Here is an 18,734-nt window from a genome sequence, read left to right on the forward strand (position 1 = left end):
GGAAAGGGAGGGGCAGAGAATAGGAGGAAATGCTAAGGGATTATCTGAGAGTTAGTGCTATAAAGCTCTAGTGGGCCCCACTGGCAACACTCACTTTGGGGGAGTGGTTGGCTGTGTTCAGAAGCTATACTGTCTGTGAATTATGTGCTTTTGATGATTTAATTACCTTATCTTCTGTATCTCTGCTTTTTTTTCCCCAGATGTTGCCAGTGAAGATGAAATTCAGGTTAGTCCAGCTTTTCCTCTATTCATTGACTCTATTCCCAGCTCCCTGAAGACAAATGATTGGTGATGGACACCTGGGTGTTAACACCATTCATCCTACTGAGAGGTGCTAATGGCATGCATCAGAAACATAAACACAGCTCCTTCTTGAATGATTCATGAACAGACCTACATGGGGCATGATGGGTGTCTGCAAGGATTAGGTCATAGATCTGAGAACATAGAGTGTTAAAACTAGAAGGGAACCTGGAACATAGAACCTAGAATATTAGAGCTTGATGGAAACTTAGAATGCAGACAAGAAATGTTAAAGCAGGGTAGATACAGCCTTAGGACACACAGTACAGAGTACCAAAGAAGGATGGAAGCATAGAACATAAACACAAAACTTCAGAGTTGATAAGGTCTTCAGAACATAGAATGTCACAGTTGAAAGGGATCTTAGAACATAGAATGTCAGAGCTGGGAGGGACCTTACAATATAAAATGTCAAAGCTGGAAGGGATTTTAGGAAATAAAATGTCAGAGGTGGAAGGGACCTTAGAATATAGAACACAGAATGTTAGAACTGGGAGGGACCTTAGAACACAGCCACTCAGAGCTAGAAGGCATTTCAAAACACAATTCCCATTTCTATAGTGATTTTAGGTTTACAAAATGGTTTCTTCACAAAATGACCCTTTTCAGGTAAATATTAGCATCTTTTACACATAAGGAAAGGAAGATGTTCAGTTACTTTCTTGGGATTATACAGTTTGTAAGTTTCAGAACCAGGATTTGAATCAACTTCTCTCCCCTGAGTCCACACTCTTCTCCTTAGATCACAAACCCTCTTAGAACATAAAATATTGTATCATACAACCCAGAATGTTAGAATGGAAAGGAACCATAAAAAAAAGATGCTAGAGATAAAGACCTTAGAATATTAGTGTTAATAAATGTCTATTGGTGAACTGAGTTAGAATCCCTTGACATCAGTCACAGATGATCACATCCACATTCGTCCCTTCATTGTACAAATGCAGAAAATGAAGACCATAGAGGTGGAATGCTTTGCTCAAGGTCACATAGTAAGTGACAAGGATGAAACTGAGGTCTAGATTTCTGGATTCCCAGCTAAGGTCTATTCCCAACATAGAAGGTGAAACTGTTACAGGAAGGATCAAAGTTCTATTCATGGATTTTTAAAATTGGCTTTACTAGTTTATTTCATTGAAGTTCTTAGTTTGAGTTAATTTAGAGTTTTTTAGTTTAGTTAATTTAGACTTTTTAATATTCACACTTTTTTGGTGATACTGTTAATAAAAAGAGAAAATTTATGTATTAAGTTCAACAAATGCAAAAAAATTAAGAAGTAGCATGTTATGTTGGAAAGAGTACTAATTTAGAATCAGAGGTTCTGGGTTCAAACCCTGCCTCAATCATATATTACTTGTGTGACCCTGGCAAATAACTTAACATGATGTGTGAACCTGGACAATATTACTTTTCCTATTCCACATGTGCAAAATCAGGGGATTGGACTAGATAGCCTTAAAGACTCTTTCTAGCTCTAAATCTATAATTTTATGATCTTTTAGAAATGTTTTCTTCCTTTAAGATACAAGGATATGATCTATAGATTATTCTTTTCCCTAGAAGATGATGATGGTAATGATCACAGTACTACTAGTAATAATGATAATAATACTAGCACTTTAAGGTTTGCAAAACACTCTCTTCACAATCACCCTATCAGATTTCTAGTTAGTATTATTGACTCTGTTTTCTAGACAAGGGAATCCACACTCAGAGAGGTTAAGTGACTTGCCCATGGTCATACAGCTAGTGTCTGAGGCAAGATTCAAATCCAGATCTTTGGATTCCAAATCCAGTGTCCTTTGTTGTTATGGTCTCAAAATAAAATTCTGTACTTGTTTGTAGTTAACACTTGTCTATTCAGTGACTATTCCCATAATCTTTTTTTTTCATTCGCAAAGAATTATTCAACTGATTAGACTGAATAAGCAGGAAGGCTACATAGTAAAGGGTGGGACAGCTTGCAAACCAGTATAGTCTAGTCTTGGATATTCAAACTCAGGTCAAACAGATCTCAAAGTCTGGGCTTTTCCCAAGCACCTAGATTAAGTGCTTATGCATTTTCAATCACATATTCAATGATGGGAAAATGGAGAAAATGCTATGTCAAATCTTAGGAACATGAGAGTCAGAATCTTATTGTGTTTGGGGGAAAATAAAATATTTCTTGGAGTGGTGGTGTAGTGGAAAGAACTTTGAATTTGAAGGCAGAAGTTCTGGGTTGACTCTTGGCTCTGACACTTACCAGTTGTGTTATTGTAGCAAATCATGTAATCTCTCTTAGCCTGACTTTTGTCACCAGTTAAAGGGGTTAAAGCTTCTTAAGACACCTCACAGGGTTCTCATTTTGAGAAAAGTATTCTGTAAACTGTAAAGTACTCTAGAAATGTGGGTTGTTTAGTAGTAGTAGTAGTAGTAGTAGTAGTTGTAGTAGTAGTTGTAGTAGTACTAGCTGCAGCAGCAGTAATAGTAGTAGAAATAATTACCAGTATTATTCCAAAATAATAGATTCCTAAACCTTTATAACTGGAAGAGATTTTCAGGATCATTTAGTCTAACATTTACTTTCTACTATTATGCAAAGAACTTGAGGTCCAGAGGGACCTCATTTACTTGAAGTCACACAGATATTTAGTAGGACACTGCTTACATACAAGTGGCCCCATTTTAATAAGTTACTCTCTAAATATGGTGGAAAAGTTACATTGGATGTATTCTTCTGGTTTCTCTAGAAGGGATGTAGTGAATTTTAGGTCCTGGTGAAAAATGAGAAATTATTCTATCTGAAGGATCCTAATATTTTTCATAGTTCTGATGGATTAACATACAGCAAGAAATATGCAGAAACAAATGGATATTGTAAGTACAGATGCACTTTCTTCTGAGTATCTGGTCAGAATGAGGATTGATAAGGGAGATCTGATTCTTGATTTTTAGAAGCTGAACAAGGAGGCAGATTTGGATTCATGGAAAGGAAGAACTCAACAATTCAGGCTCCTTTCTCAATGATGGCTGCTTTGGATTGTATCAGTTCCTTTTCAGAGATCTCTAAGCAGAGGCTGGATGACCTTTCAAAGGGAAGTCATAGAGACACTTGAGTAAGAGGCTGGACTAAAGGTCCATTTTGGTCATGTCCAGCTTTGAGATTCCTAAGATTCTAGGATTTTGTAAAATCAATACATAGAAAACAATACTGTGATCTCCTAATTTGCAGAAGTAGAACTTAGGATCACAGAATCTCTGAGCTTTGAGGGCCTTCTACTTTAACACATACTTGGATAATTGTTCTTACTATGGTTCTCCTAACAAGTGGTCAATAAGCCTTTTCTGAAAACCTCCAGATAGGGAGCTTTCCCAAGATGGCCTAGGTCTGCCTACACAAAGTTTGTCTTTGATTTGCTAAGCCTAGCTTAGTGAGGAAAGGTCCATCACCTGAAGGCTGTCTTCCAGAGGACTGTTATTATCATTATTATTTTGGTTACAATAAATCACAAAGACCATCTATTAAGATATAGAAACATCCATCTATGACTATAAATTAGAGAGGACGTATTTCATTTAAGACTGGAGGAGTACTCCACTTTAGCAGGGCAGGTGGCATCAACTTCCTTGTCAAGCTCCTTTATGTAGCTAGTCAGGATGAGACATTCCCTCTCTTCCTCAATGTCTTTTGTCAGCTGACAATCTGGACTTCAGGGGAGGAAAGATATCTGTGAAGTTAACTGACCCAAAGGGAATGAACCTTTAAATCCTAGAATAGCAAAATTAGAAGAGGACTTAAATGGATTTCTAGTTTAATACTGACTTGTAACAAAGATTTCTCTGCAATATCCTGACTAAGTAAGTCATCTAGCCTCTATTAGAATACTTCTGGTGATGGGAACTCATTTCCTTTCAAGGTAGTTTTTTTTTTCTTTTATTAGGTAGCCCTCTTTGTTCGAAAGTCTTTTGTTACAACGAACCTAAATCTACCTCCTTGTAACCTCCTCTTTTGCTGCTAGTTCTGCCCACTGAGACCATGAAGAATAAGTTGAATTTCCTTTCCCCTTGACAATCCTTCCTTTCCCCTTGACAATCCTTCAGAAGTGTTCATTCGGACTTACCTTGAACACATCTTATGAAAATGAGTTTAGTATCTTATGGGTCAACCTGTTCTACTCTTGGACAGCTCCAATTGTTAGAATCCTCTTCCTTATACCCAATGCAAATCTGCCTCCCTGCAAAACTTCCCTAAATTAGTCTCAGCTCTGCCTGCTGGAACCAAGTAGAATAAATCTAATCCCTCTTAATCAAGATAACCTTTCAGATACTTGAAAACATTAGTCAGGTCTACTTTTCATCCTTTTCCAAACTTCATCTTCTTTTCCCCAAGAATCAATTCTTAGAGGAGATAGCAAATAGGATCATTTACATTGAAGATAAAAAGCAGAAGCAAATTGCCTGTGACCCACTGACAATCCATCCCTCTCAGTGAACCCTCAGGCAAACACACCTAGAAGACCACAGTTCCTTTGCTTTTTTTCCAGAGAGGGAAAAGTCAAAGGCTAGAAATGGGCTGATCCAATGCTAACTCTCCTGCTCCATCCAAGGTGAGACCATCTGCCACAAACTCAGGAAGATCCTCCATATATTGGAGAGATTAAAATTGGTTTATTTTGTGTTCTTGTTCATAATACTCATTTCTATCATGTTTTAAGGTTTGCAAAGTGCTTTTCCTTAGCACAGAACTGTGAGGTAGATAGCATGAATGTTATTATTTATCCTCATTTCATAGTGAAGGAAAGTGATGCTCGGGGAGTCTTACTTATTTCTAGAGTTATAGAACTTATAATTAATAGGGAGGATCTAATCCAACCCTTAATGTTAAAAAGGAGGAAATGGAGTACCCAGAGAGGGGGACAAGATCACATGGGTAATTAGTAGCAGAGTTGGGTCCCAAAGCCTGATTTTATGACTCCAAATCCAGTATGGTTTCAATGATGCTGTGCTTCTTTCTGGGCTGCAAGAAGTAAAGGACTTTTCCTCCTCAGAAGTCTAGGAATTCTGCCCTGATTGATAGATAGACTGAGATAAGGACAAAGGAAAGATCAGAGAGAGCTGAGATATTGGGTAAGAAGGGTTACTCAGTCAATAAATAAGCATTTATTAAGCACTTATTAAGTATTTGGCACTATGTTAATCCCAGGGGATATGAAGAAAGCCTCAAACTCAGGGTCTGTACTCAATTGCTTTCATTTAAATAAGGTGAGGGGGCATGAAGTGCAAGTAACTATGGGGATATAAAAGAGGTGGAATGTCATGTGTTAGGTCATTCCATTTCAAGAAGATCAAGGAAACCATTGTAGAGGAAGTCCCTCACAAGCTAGACACTGAAGATAAGAAAGGATTTCAACATGTGGAAGTTGAGAGTTAGGGAGAGTAACATGGAGGATTTTGTGAATAGGTGCATAGAGGTGGTGGGCAAGGGTGGGTATAATATGACAGGAATGTTGAGTGAAGGAAGGGAAGCAGTGTGAGATCAGGCTGAAGAGGAAGATGTAGAACCAGATGTAGAACCTTGGAATGCAAGGATTCAGAGGTTTATACCTGATTGGTAGGTGTGTGCTAGATTCAGTGGAATTTTCTGAATTGGGAGTCAAAAGCCCTGGATCTGAATCTTGGTTCTGCCATTTATTAGATTTGTGACCTTGGATAAATTCCCTCCCCTGTTTATACCTCATCTATAAAATGAACAGGTGAGGCCAGATGATTCATAGGCTTCCTGATCAGTGACGGGCAGTGAGACATCTCTGACCTATGCACTTAAGGTGACAGGTAGAATATTTAGGATGTGTTGAACAGTGTGTGTGTGTGTGTGTGTGTGTGTGTGTGTGTGTGTGTTGGGAAGGGGAATAAAGACAGAGAAGTATATTCAGAGTCTGTCGAAACAGTCCATGCAAGAGGTAATGGAGACCTGAAGCAGGATAATGATTATGGTAATGGAAAGAAAGAGAGTGAAATGGGAAACCATCTCACCTAGGCAAGGGTTCAGGCTTGTATTATCTTTAGTCACTCTCATCTCTTTTTGTAATGAACAAAAAGGAGTCCAAGTCTGCTTTTACTAATGAGGTGAACTCGGAGGGATCCCCACAAGTGAACATCCCCCTACCCTCAACCCCATGAGCTATAAACACTACCTGTTTGAGGGCCTTCATAATATCTTGAGCCCTCTCTGGCACTGCCCTCAGCTTCCTAGAAATGCCCGCCCCTCCTCTTTCTGACAGAACCCTAGATACAGCCCTAACAATGCAGCTTGGGTCCAATAAACGCGCACACACACACACACACAAACACGCACACACACATACACACATAAACATGCACACACACCTACACACACACACACACACACACACACACACACACACACACACACACACACACATCCCTGCTCCAGGATTCTTCTTACTTCTTTCTGGCTCCCATTTGTGCAGTGCCTTACAGTTTACAAATAGCTTCCTATGAGGGAGGCTGCCCAAATGTATCATAGAATATTAGCACTGACATGGACCTTAGAGATCACTGAGTCCATCTTCTTAATTTTGAACCCCAGAGAAGTAAGAGGACTTGCTAAAAATCAGCTGGTAAGTGGCAGAGATGGGATTCAAATCCACATTTCCCACTGAACCATGCTTCCTCCCTACTCTCCTCCATCTCCCTACATTTCCCTTTCTCTTTGCCACCCAGTTCCTACTATTCTCCCTCTCCCTTTCCCTAGCCCTTCTTCATCTTTTAGACCTTCCTGATTCTCTCTCTTGAATCCCTATTTAACAGATGAAAAAACTGAGCATCAGAGAGGTTCAGAGCTTTGCCCAAGGTCATGCAGCTAGTAAAGGTCAAAGTTGAGATTTGGACCCAGGTTTTCTGGCTTAAGGGATCTAAAATGAGTAGTTAGAGCTGAGCACCTTCAAACTAACTATTACATTGAAACAATCATCTTCCATTGCAGTGCTTCTCAGTTGTGCCTCATGCGTCATTGTTTCCATGAGATACTCAACTAAGACTGTGAACCCTTAAGAGTAGAGACTCTGTAGTATCAACCTTTGCCTCCTCCTCAGCCCAAGGCTCTGTCTGCACAGACAGAGCAGGTGTTCAGTAAATATTTGTTGAATTGGACTGATTGCATGGGATTGTCTTGTGTCTTAGCCAGGTTTATCAAGTTTGTCTTTTAAAACCATAAGTCTTTGATCTACATTCTCTGTTATGCAATTCTGCTCCTAGAATGATGAAAAGCACCCCAAGTGGCCAGAAAGGAGAATGTCATAAGCTTTAATGTGAGATGGGACTTTATCTGACCATGTATTACCATTTTGTGGAAAAGTAAACTGAGCCCCAGAGAGGAGGATGAATGTACCTAAGGTCACACAGGCTTGAAGTGGCAGAGCCCAGGTACAGATTCAGATTTAGTTTCTATGGAGTAGTGTTCCTTCCCATCTTGGTGTGATTTAGACATCCTTAGAGAATCAAACTCTGTAGATCTCTTTTAAAAGGTTGAAAATGATCTGGCCTCAGAGCAAACACTTGACACTTACTAGCTGTGTGACCCTGGGCAAGTCACTTAACCCCAAGTGCCTAAAAAAAAAAAGGATGAAACTGATGTCTTCAACAGTGACAGCTTCTAAGGGGGCAGTTTTAAAGGATAGATTATAGAACCTGCCTAAGAAATCAAAGAAGAAAGGATCCATATGTACAAAAATATAGTTCTTTTTGGAATTCCTTTTGGCAAAGGACTGGAGACTAAGGGAATGCTAATCAATTGGCGAATAGCTGAATAAATCAATCAATAAACATTTATTAAGCACCTACTATGTGCCAGATATTGTGCTAAGTGCTCAAAATACAAAAAGAAGTAAAAGACAGTCCCTGTCCTCAAGGAGCTTACAATCTAATGAAGGAGACAACATGAAAACAAATAAAAACAAAGCAAGCTATTAACAGGATGAGTAGGAAATAATTAACAGAAAAAAGACATTGAAATTAAGAGGGTTTGGGAAAGACTTCCTGTAGTAGGTAAGATTATAGTTGGGACTGAAAGGAAGCAGGGGAGGTCAGCAGTGGGAGCAGAGGAGACAGAGCATTCCAGGCATGGAGGATAGCCAGAGAGAATAACCAGAGCACAGAGATGGGGTGTGTTGTTCATGAAATAGTCAAGAAGTCAGCATCACTGGATCAAAGAGTGTGTTTGGGAGTAAGAAGGCTGGCAAGCTAAAAAGGAGGCTAGGTAATAAAGGGCTGTATTTGATTCTGAAGGCAATAGGAAGCCACTGGAGTTTATTGAGTAGGTGGGCTGACAAGATCAGACCTATGCTTTAGGAAAGTTGTGGAATATGATTATAATGTAAGAAAAGATGAATGGGATGGCTTCAGAGGATCCTGCCAAAACTTATAAGAATTGGTACAGAGAGAAGTGAGCAGGACCAGGAGAACAATTTATACAATAACAACACTTTAAAGACAGTTCTCTTGCTGGAGAAGATAAAAGTACATTTTCAACTAGGAGATGTTTTGAATTAATGTGAGACAAGGAGGCCAGAGGAGACTGTATTTTAAGTAATTGAATAGAATCACCTATAAGTTAGTATATTTCCCCAGTGTGTCAAAATGTTGAGGCAACCAGACCTCTCTAAGATTATATTCATGGAGCACAAGTTCCTCCTCAAAACAAACAACACTAACAATGAGAAAAAAAAAAAACACAACAAATCTATGAGAATAGAGTTGCCAAAGGCTTCTTTGGTCATTTAAGCCCATTCTTAGCTTAGGGTAGAAAGGATCTTACAGAGGAGACCGGTAACTGGTTTATTAACTTTTTTGGCCATATAAATCAATTAAACCATCCACAATAGATAGAGTGCCTGGCCTGGATTCAGGAAAATCCTTGATTCAAATACAGCCTCAGATATTTATGACCTTAAACATATCACTTGACCTTGGTTTTCCTCCTTTTCCTCATACGTAAAATAGGAACAATAATAGCCCTTATATTTCAGTGTTGTTGGGAGGATGAAATGAGATAATATTTATATAGTACTTTGAAAATCTTGATGCATTATGTAATTGCTAGCTACTGCTGCTGCTGCTGCTACAGTAACAACAACTACTAGTTCTATTACTACTACTACTTTTACTTCTACTTCTACTACTACTACTACTACTACTACTACTACTACTACTAACAACAACTAGAGAAATGATGATCTGTGTGAGTTAAGAGAGTACCTTAACTCTTTTAAGTTACACAATTAAATCATAGGTACTCTAAGGAAAGCAATTATAGTACAGGATAGCACCTTTGAACATATCCTGGAGGGACTTTAGAACATATAATGTTAGAACAACAAAAGACATTAAGATACAGAAATTGGAGGTTGGTGTGATAAAAATGAGTAGGCAAGTCCAATATGAACTCTATGTACGTCCATGTTCTGAGAGCAGAGAAGAAAGTATTTCCTTCATCTCTTATCAAAGCCAAAACTTGCTTAGTGACCTCTGAGACAGTAGAATAGACATTGGCCATGTAGTTAGGCAAACTGGGTTGTAGCCCAGGTGCTGCCACTGACATGGGAATGTATGTTGTCACAGTAACTTCTACCCACTCTCCACTCTAAACATACCAAAGTCAATGGCCCCAGGGATCAATGCATGGGTGTGTCAGTGTGTGGGCCTGGATCAACTCTTGTGATAGGTGGGCGATATTCATGTGAACTTGGAACAATGGACCACATAAGGTTCTGTGGGCAGGGGTGGAGTGGTGGGAAGGGTGATTTAGTGAGTGGTCCTGACTGATTGTACTGGGTGCCCCTCCAGTGCCAGGTCAATACTCACATCAAGGAAAACTGATAGCCAGAAAATTAATTGGAAAGAATAGGAAATTCTAGCTTCTGTTAACTGAAAGCTCCTATTTTCAACAGTTTGCTTTGTACTGGGAGGGCCAGAAGGCTGTGGAATGCAACTGCTCAGCATTTGGATATTTTTAAGTTTACTCACCAGATATTTCCACAGAACCAAAGTTCTCTACATATCTTGCTGTGCTTGTCTATAGTGGGAAAGTGGCTTGGTTGACTTTATCTCATTTACCCTACAATTGTTTTTATGAAGTGAGTCACCTATTACCATTGTCTTATATGATGAGACAGAAGCAGAGAGTTTAAGTGACTTCTTTAGGTTTTATCAAAGTGAAAAGCAGAATCAATTGATAAACATTTATTAAGTACCTACTATGTGCCAAGCACTGTGCCAGGCACTGGGGGTATAAAGACAAAAGTGAAATAGTCCTTGACTTTAAAGAGCTTATATTCTATTGAAATAGAAACCAGACTTAAGGAGCCTATGGCTACCTCTCTAATTGGCAAATCCCTATTTCTCTCTGTCTCATTTTTTTTTCACCCTGAAAAATGAAGGAGTTGGACAAGATGGCTTCTAAGGTCACTTCCATCTCTGACATTCAGTGTTCAATAGTCTAAGACTTCTCCCTTCTTTTGACATTCTGTGTTCTATATTCTAATGTCCATTCCAACTCTGACATTCTGCATTGGAATGTGGCCTCCAGGTATAATATTCTTTGATTCCTATAACTTGATCTCTAAAAACAAGAAAGGACTTTAAATGACAAGGGCTATGCCTCTTTGTTGTTGTTTTTAATTTTTTATGCCTGTGTAGTCATGCAAAACATATTTCTATACTAGCAGTGTTGTAAAAGAAAACAGAAGAAAAACCCAAGAAAAAGAAAGTTAAAAAAATGCTTTGATCTCCATTCAGATTCCAGCAGTTCTGTCTCTGAATATGGATAGCATTTTTCATCATAAGTCCTTCAGAACTGTCTTGGATCATTGTAGTGCTGAGAATAGCTAAGTCATTCACAGTTGATCATTATACAATATTGCTGTTATTGTGTACAATGTTCTCCTGGTTCTGCCCCATTGCACTTTTGCATTAATTCATGTAAGTCTTCCCAGGTGTTTCTGAAAGCATTCTGCTTCTCGTTTCTTATAGCACAATAATATTCCATCACAATCACATAAAACAACTTGTTCAGCCATTCCCCAATTGATGGCATTCCCTCAGTTTCCAATTCTTTGCCACTACAAAAAGAATTGCTATAAATATTTTTGTATGTGTAGATTCTTTTCTTTTTCCTTTGCTCTCTTTGTGATACAGACTTAGTTATGGTATTGCTGGGTCAAAGGGTATGCACAGTTTTATAGTCCTTTGGGCATAATTCCAGATTGCTCTCCGGAATGGTTGGATCAGTTCACAATTCTACCAACAGTGCCATGCCTCAACTTTAAGTAAGTAAGATGTCTAGGATTTTCTTAGGTTGAAGGTATAAGCTTAATAAGGCTTTTCCAGGAAGGGGCCACATAAAGTAGAGGAAAGTTTTACATGTGAAAGATTACATTTGAGTTGGATTTCCACTAAGCCCCATTGTCTTCATCTCTAAAATAAATAGAATTGTGCTAGATGATCTCTTAAGATTCCTTCTGGCCCTTAAAAACAAAAAAAACAAAACAAAACAAAACAAAACAAAACAAAACAAAACAAAACAAAACAAAACAAGACAGCAACAACAAACTTCTAACTCTAAGACATGGCCTGATTGCTCTGCAAGTCAGAAAATCTGAGTGCTAGTCTCAGCTCCTTTACTTTCTGACTGTATGTATGACCCTGGAAAAAGTTCTTCCTTTCCTTGGATATCATTTTCCTCATCTACAAAATGAAGACAATCATTTTTGAACTGCCCGTTTCAAGGGGTTGCTGTGAGGAAAGTCCTAAATAAACTGCCCAGTACTCTAGCAGGTGAGTCTATTATGCAATTCAGCCTTGCTAGGGCAGGCTGACCTTCTCAAAGACTAACAAGCATTTTTTTTTTCTTTTATTTTACTCCTCAGATGGGCATTGTAGAGGAAATAATTTAGAATTTGAACGAAAAGGCAACTGAGGCCAGCTGCCTCTGGACTGGGACTGGGACAGTGGCTATTTGGCTCACCTAGGATTTCCATTATACTGTAACAGGTCTAGCACTGAGGAACAGCGGGGAAAGACTGACTCATGCTGTAGCCAGATCTCTTAGGAGAGAAGTCTAGGGCTCTTCTATTTTACTAGAGGCTATTCTAGAATTTGAGTTTGTTCTTAGCTTTGACTTTGTTTTATCTCTTGCATTTATTTAACCCTTAGGTTTGTTTCATTTCTTGGATTAGCTGTTTATTCTAACTCATAAATTTGGTCTAATTTTTGAGTTTATTGTCTCTCTTTTTTTCTTCTCCTAAATCAGCAGTTTTAGTCTACATCTTGTACTTAGGTCTGAACTTGACTTTGTTCTAGCTCATAGGCTTATTCTATTTTTTGATTTGTTTTAATTTCTGGTTTTATTCTAGATCTTGGGCTAATTTCTGAGCTTGACTTTGCCCTAGTCCTTTTATTTATTATGGCTCTTGACTTCATTCTAAATCCTAGTTTTAGTCCCCGCTTTGCACTTAGATCTGAACTTGACTTTGTTCTAGCTTGTAGGTTTATTCTAGCTTTTTGTTTTAAGTCTTGGTTTTATTCTAGATCTTAGACTAATTTTTGAGTTTGACTTTGTTTTATCTCTTGAACTTATTTTAGTTCTTGGATTTACTCTAGATTTCGGTTTTATTCCAGATCTCGGTTTTTTTTTTGACCTTGACTTTTTTTCTAGCTCACTCCACCCCTTGGAGTTTGAAGAATTTGGTGCTTGAGGGGTTGGACATTTCATGCAAGAAGATACTAAGATATTAAGCTATCATGAAGGTGGAAAAGTCAAAGTAGGACTGTTGATGTCAAGTCTCCTTTCTTCTGATTTTCAGGACCCATGTAGTGATTTCCGGCAATTTGCAAATAAAGAAGGGAGGCTTGCCTGCACAAGAGAAAATGATCCAGTCCGTGGCCCTGATGGCAAAACCTATGGCAATAAGTGTACCATGTGTGCAGAAATCTTGTGAGTACAGAAGCAATTATGTATAGTAATGCAAATAGGAGAGGAGGTGCTTGAAGGATCATGAAAGATCTTCTCCCAAAAGATAGTGAGTTTCATATGGTCTGTTCTGCAACTAAGATGAGAATATCTAGAAGGAGGAAGATGATTACTGACTTGGTGTGTCTGAGGGGCTGTCACAGAAAAGAGGAATTAGATTTGTTCTATGTGACCCCCAAACAATAACTAAGAGCAGTGAAGGAGATAGAATTTGACTCAATGGAGTCTAACATCTGGGACCGGCCCCCTAGCGGAATGAGTATTCTTCTTGAGTTCCTAAGCAATAAAGCATTTATTGAAAAGATGGATGATCACTTGCTGGACATGTTGTGGACGGCATAGATTCACTGATGTCCAAGGTCTTTCTTCAAGATTTTATTAGTCTGCTTGACAAGAGACTCCTAAGTGACAATCAAGTAGGTGGGTTCATACAATGACTTAATTTGGGGCCAACAAAATTCAGAAGGGAAAATAAATGAAAATAGGGACTGACATTAGGTGATTTCTCCAACTCATTGAAACCACTGAAACCTATGACTTTACCCATATTGCCTGAGGTGCTGTTTGCTAGTTTCAATCAAGTATGGCCTGAGATTTGGGTTCTTAACCTAGGGCACACAGACTCCCAGGTCCACAGATAGTTTTTTTTTTTAAATTTCCATGAACTTCCCATGGATGTGAAAAAATTACTAAAATTTATCATTTCTTTCAATTATAAATGTTAACAACAAAAAATTATTTGAAGAAGGGATACATTGACTTGATCCAACTTCCAAAAAAATCAAGAATCCCTGGTCTGTCATCAGCATTTTCTTTTCTTTGCTGAAGGGGTTTGATTGTGTTTCTACATAGAGCACTCATTTCTCCACACAGCCTGAAAGAAGCTAAAGACAAAGCAAAGAAAGATGACAAGAGATCCCGCAGAGATGCTGAAAAGGTGAGTGCTGCCATTTGTGGCATTTTATAGTTTCTAAGGCACTTTGCTCATAACACTGGTAAGGGAGGGAGGTAGAGGTGATACTCTTAGCTCTCCTTTAAAATGAGGAACATTCAGAGAACAGAACTGACATATATAGTCACATAGCTAAAAAATATCAGAGCCTAGATTCACCTCAGGTTGACTTCATGTCCAATGCTCCTTCCACTGTGGTTGACAGTTTCTCTCTGCTTATTTTGGAATTAGCAACAAATGAAGAATGCTTCCTATGCCTGCTTCATGACCTAGGCAATTGCCTTCCCATGTTTGTTTATCCTATGTAACATCTTTTCCTTCATAGATGAAATCACCTGGAAACCATTTCCAGAGTGTTATTAACTAAATTTTGAGTTCTGAATATGTTTCCCTTTTCAGGCTCCACATTTTACCTTATTATCTTGCCATTTTTATTCAGGAAGAGTATATTTGAGACTATGTGTATATATCAACCAAATCATCCCTGTCACTCTATTTGTAAGAAACCTCACTTACAAAGTACATAACATAGATTCATAGACTATCAAAGCCTGAAAGGAACCTTAGGGATCATTTAATTAAATCCCCTCTTTATACTGAAGAGGAAACTGAAGTCCAGAGATGTTGTGGGAATTTATGTTCTTCCAACATTTTGTATTCAAAAGTCTCTTTCAGTTTTGATATTTTATGTTCTGTGTTCTAAGGGCTGACATTCTATAATCTTTGTTCTATATCCTAAGGATCCCCCAGCTTTGACATGCAGTATGCTAAGGTTTAATAGTACATGTTTTATGTTCTAAGGGATGACAGTCTATATTCTGTGTTCTAAAGACTGATATTCTATATTCTAAGGATCCTCTAAATCTGAAATTCTATATTCTAAAGTCTAAAAAAAATTTAGGTTCTATGTTCTAAGGACCTTTTTTCTCTGACATTCTATGTTTTATGTTTTAAGCACTGGCATTCTATGTTCTATGTTCTCAGGCCTGACATTCTGTGTTTTGTATTCTAACAACCTTCCAGTTCTGACAGTCCATATTCTGTGTTTTAAGATCTATGTTCTAAAGGATCCTCTTGCTCTAAAAGACATGGAATCTATGATGTTTTCTCTGCTTCCTTCTTTTTTTTTTTGACTTCTTGGTTATTACCACCTTGATGAGGCATCCACACCTAATTATAACAAATGGACTGTCTTGCTGACAGCTTAATATCTGTCACAAAATTAGCTTCTCAGTGGGTTGGCCACAAAATGTTTTAGAATGAATCATGCCTTATAAACAAGATTATCATTGTTTCTCTGATGGGAAGCAATGATCATGAATGTTATGGCTGTGTTTGAATACTCAGGTGATAGCCTTCTGCATAGGAACCTTCAATGAAGGAAGCACAGCCATCACTCTCCAGCAGATAAATGTCTCATTCTTTTTTTTTTTTTTTTTTTGTTGCTTTTTGCTAGGCAATTGGGGTTAAGTGACTTGCCCAGTGCTACACAGCTAGTAAGTATTGTGTGTTATGGGTCTGAAACTGGATTTGAACTCAGGTCCTCCTGACTTTAAGGCCAGAGCTCTATTCACTGCACCACCTAGCTGCCCCCTAGATGGCTCATTCTTAAGTCAATTCAAGCCAGGTTTACATTCGTCCCCACTCAGATTTTAAGGTGTAGTACCGATGGTGCAGCTCTATTAGAGAGTTAGATATTGTTGCAGGTATAACTTACCCTAAAGTTAAGAGTTACAAAATGGAGCAGCAGAAACAGCCTTAGACTTCTAAGATGGAAAGGACCTGGCCTCTCTGAGATGAACTTTCTTCCTCTGTAGTGTTCATGGGTTAGAATAAAAGTTCTCTAAAATTTCTTTCAGCTCTTACATTCTATGATCCTACAGTACTATGTTAGCTAATAAATGGAAGGAGACAATCCAGATGCAAAAAGAAAAAAAAAATGATCTGTTCAGATCATGGCTACCAAGAGAAAACCAACTACCAGGGAATCTAATATGGAGAATTGTAAAGTCTCGTATTGGAGTTAAGAAGTTCAACTGTGTAAGAATACTATGGGCAAGTCTGGCTAGACGAATGTTAAAAAAAAAAAAAAGACCTGGGGGTCTTAATGACTGCAAATTTACCATAAATCAGCAACATGGTGTGGTAACTAAAGATGCTAAAGCATTCTTAGGTTGCATTGAGAACAATATGGTGTCCAGAACAAGTGAAGTGATAGTACCTTTTCTCCTATGTACTGGCTAGACCAGTGTATTTAATTTTGTATGTCGTGTTTTAGAGTAGATATTGATAAGCTAGACTGTTATCAAGAGGAGGGCAACAATGTTGGGGCAGGTATGTGAAACTGTTGGAAAAGGAGTGGTTTAAGCAATGAGATATTTAGTCTGAAGCAGAGAAGGCTTAAGGGTTATATGATTACTGTGTTCAAAGGGTTATTATATGGAATATGAAGGAGAACAAAGATTAATGGGGAGAAATCATAGGGAAGCAGATTTAAGCTTGAATGGAAGAACTTTTCTGCAATCAGAGCTGTCCAAATAAAGAAATAGATTGCATGGTTTGATAGTAAGTTTTGCATTACTAGAAACCTCTAACCAGAATCTGGGTAGGATTGTCTTTTGGGTCTGTCGTAGAGCATTCCTTTTCATATACCACTTGCACTAAATCTCTTCTGTTCGTCTGTTACCTAGGTAGAAAGAGTGCAGTGAACAGAGTGCTGGGTCTGGAATCAGGAAGACCTGAGTTCATATCCAGCATCAGACTTACTAGCTTTAGGACCCTGTACAAGTCACTTAACCCTATTTGCCTCAATTTCCTCATCTGTAAAATGGAGATAATAAAAGCACCTACTTCCCAGAGTTGTTGTGAGGATCAAATGACATAATAGTTGTAATATACTTAGAAAGTTCCTGGCACATAGTACACACTATATAAATGTTAGCTATCATCATCACCACCACCACCACCACCACTGACATCATCATCATCATCTATGATGTTCTACGGAATTAGAGAAGCTAGGATCAATTGACAGATCCTCTGTTTTATAGCTGTGTGACCTTGGCCAAGTCACTCTATCACTTTGAACTTCAATGTCTTAATCTATGAAATGATAATGATGATAATTAGACTTTCAAATGAAAAGGGCAATATTACTCATATAGGTCTTTTAAAATCTGTTTTTGAAGGAATTTTGCAAAATCTTTGAAAGCCAAGTGAAGAATGGAATACTTCCCTGTACACGGGAGAATGAACCTGTCCGAGGCCCTGATGGAAAGATACATGGGAATAAATGTGCCTTCTGTGCAAAATTCTTGTGAGTATGGAAATTGTTTTTAAATCAAATAAAAATGTGGATATAGAGACAGAGATAAATTGTTTCTAAGTTAGTGTTTTCCCACTACCCTTCCATACTTCCCCAGGCTTTAAAACTTTTACCACCAATGTTCCTTGCTTTGATATCCTCATTCAGTCTTCACTTCTCTAGTCTAAACACACCTTAGTCTATCAACTGATTCCCATGAAACATAATTTAGAATCTCCTCTTCTGGACACTCCAGGTTGACAATGTCCTTTCTATGCACTAGACACCCAAGCTTTCTTTCTCATTCTCTTTATTCCTTTATCTTGCTTATTCCTTGATCCTAGATCCTGGCCCATGGTCCTCACAGTATTTCTGAGAGGCCATAGAAGCCTCTGTAGCCTGAAGTTACAATACAAAAGCAGCTCTGTAGCACCCAGGGTTACAGTCCTGAGAGTTAAGTTTTATTATTGGATTATTGTCTCAGTTTTCCAGGGAAGGAAGCTGGACCTCACAGAGGTTAAGTAACCTGTCCAACATCATCTAGAAAGCCCATGCCAGAGCTAGGACTAAGAGCTTGCTTTCTTGATTGAGAAATTATCAAGTCCAACCACTTTATTTTTATAGATGAGGAAACCAACACCCAGAGAGAGAAAACGATACAGTACATAGAAATAAATGACAGATCCAAGACAAAAACCCAGGTCTTTGATAAACCCACTGTCTTTCAGTAAACAAAATTTCTGAGTGCTAGGTTTGATTATGGTTTTAATTTGGGGGACTGTGGCTTGTTGGGTCAGATGGAAATAGGAAAGATATGACTATGAGATTCTCCACCAAAGTCTTGTTGATGATCAGTAGCAGTGGCTGACTTTAGTTCTAGACTCCCACATACGCCTGCAATAACTATTCCAAGTATGAAGCCTCTTAATTTACTTGGAATTAACCTAGCATGGAAGAAAGATCCCTAAGTAAATCTATTCAATCTGGGTTCTATCCCTTTTCTACCACTTTTTCTTTCTTTCTTTCTTTCTTTCTTTCTTTCTTTCTTTCTTTCTTTCTTTCTTTCTTTCTTTCTTTCTTTCTTTCTTTCTCTCTCTCTCTCTCTCTCTCTCTCTCTCTCTCTCTCTCTCTCTCTCTCTCTCTCT

General features: G+C 38.3%; 1 protein-coding gene across 2 annotated transcripts in view; it reads left to right on the forward strand.

Moving 5' to 3' along the window:
- The window catches only part of SPINK5 (serine peptidase inhibitor, Kazal type 5), a 72,448-nt gene that overhangs the window by 4,392 nt on the left and 49,322 nt on the right, over positions 1-18,734 (forward strand). For both annotated transcript variants that reach the window (XM_027841793.1, XM_027841794.1), the window contains exons 2-5: positions 201-226; positions 13,167-13,297; positions 14,207-14,270; positions 17,474-17,601. In XM_027841793.1, the coding sequence (XP_027697594.1) occupies positions 201-226; positions 13,167-13,297; positions 14,207-14,270; positions 17,474-17,601 (349 nt within the window). The remainder of the gene's footprint in view (positions 1-200; positions 227-13,166; positions 13,298-14,206; positions 14,271-17,473; positions 17,602-18,734) is intronic.

This window comes from Vombatus ursinus, unplaced genomic scaffold (assembly GCF_900497805.2).
Source record: "Vombatus ursinus unplaced genomic scaffold, bare-nosed wombat genome assembly UNPS02014863.1, whole genome shotgun sequence".
Classification (NCBI taxonomy): Eukaryota; Metazoa; Chordata; class Mammalia; order Diprotodontia; family Vombatidae; genus Vombatus; species Vombatus ursinus.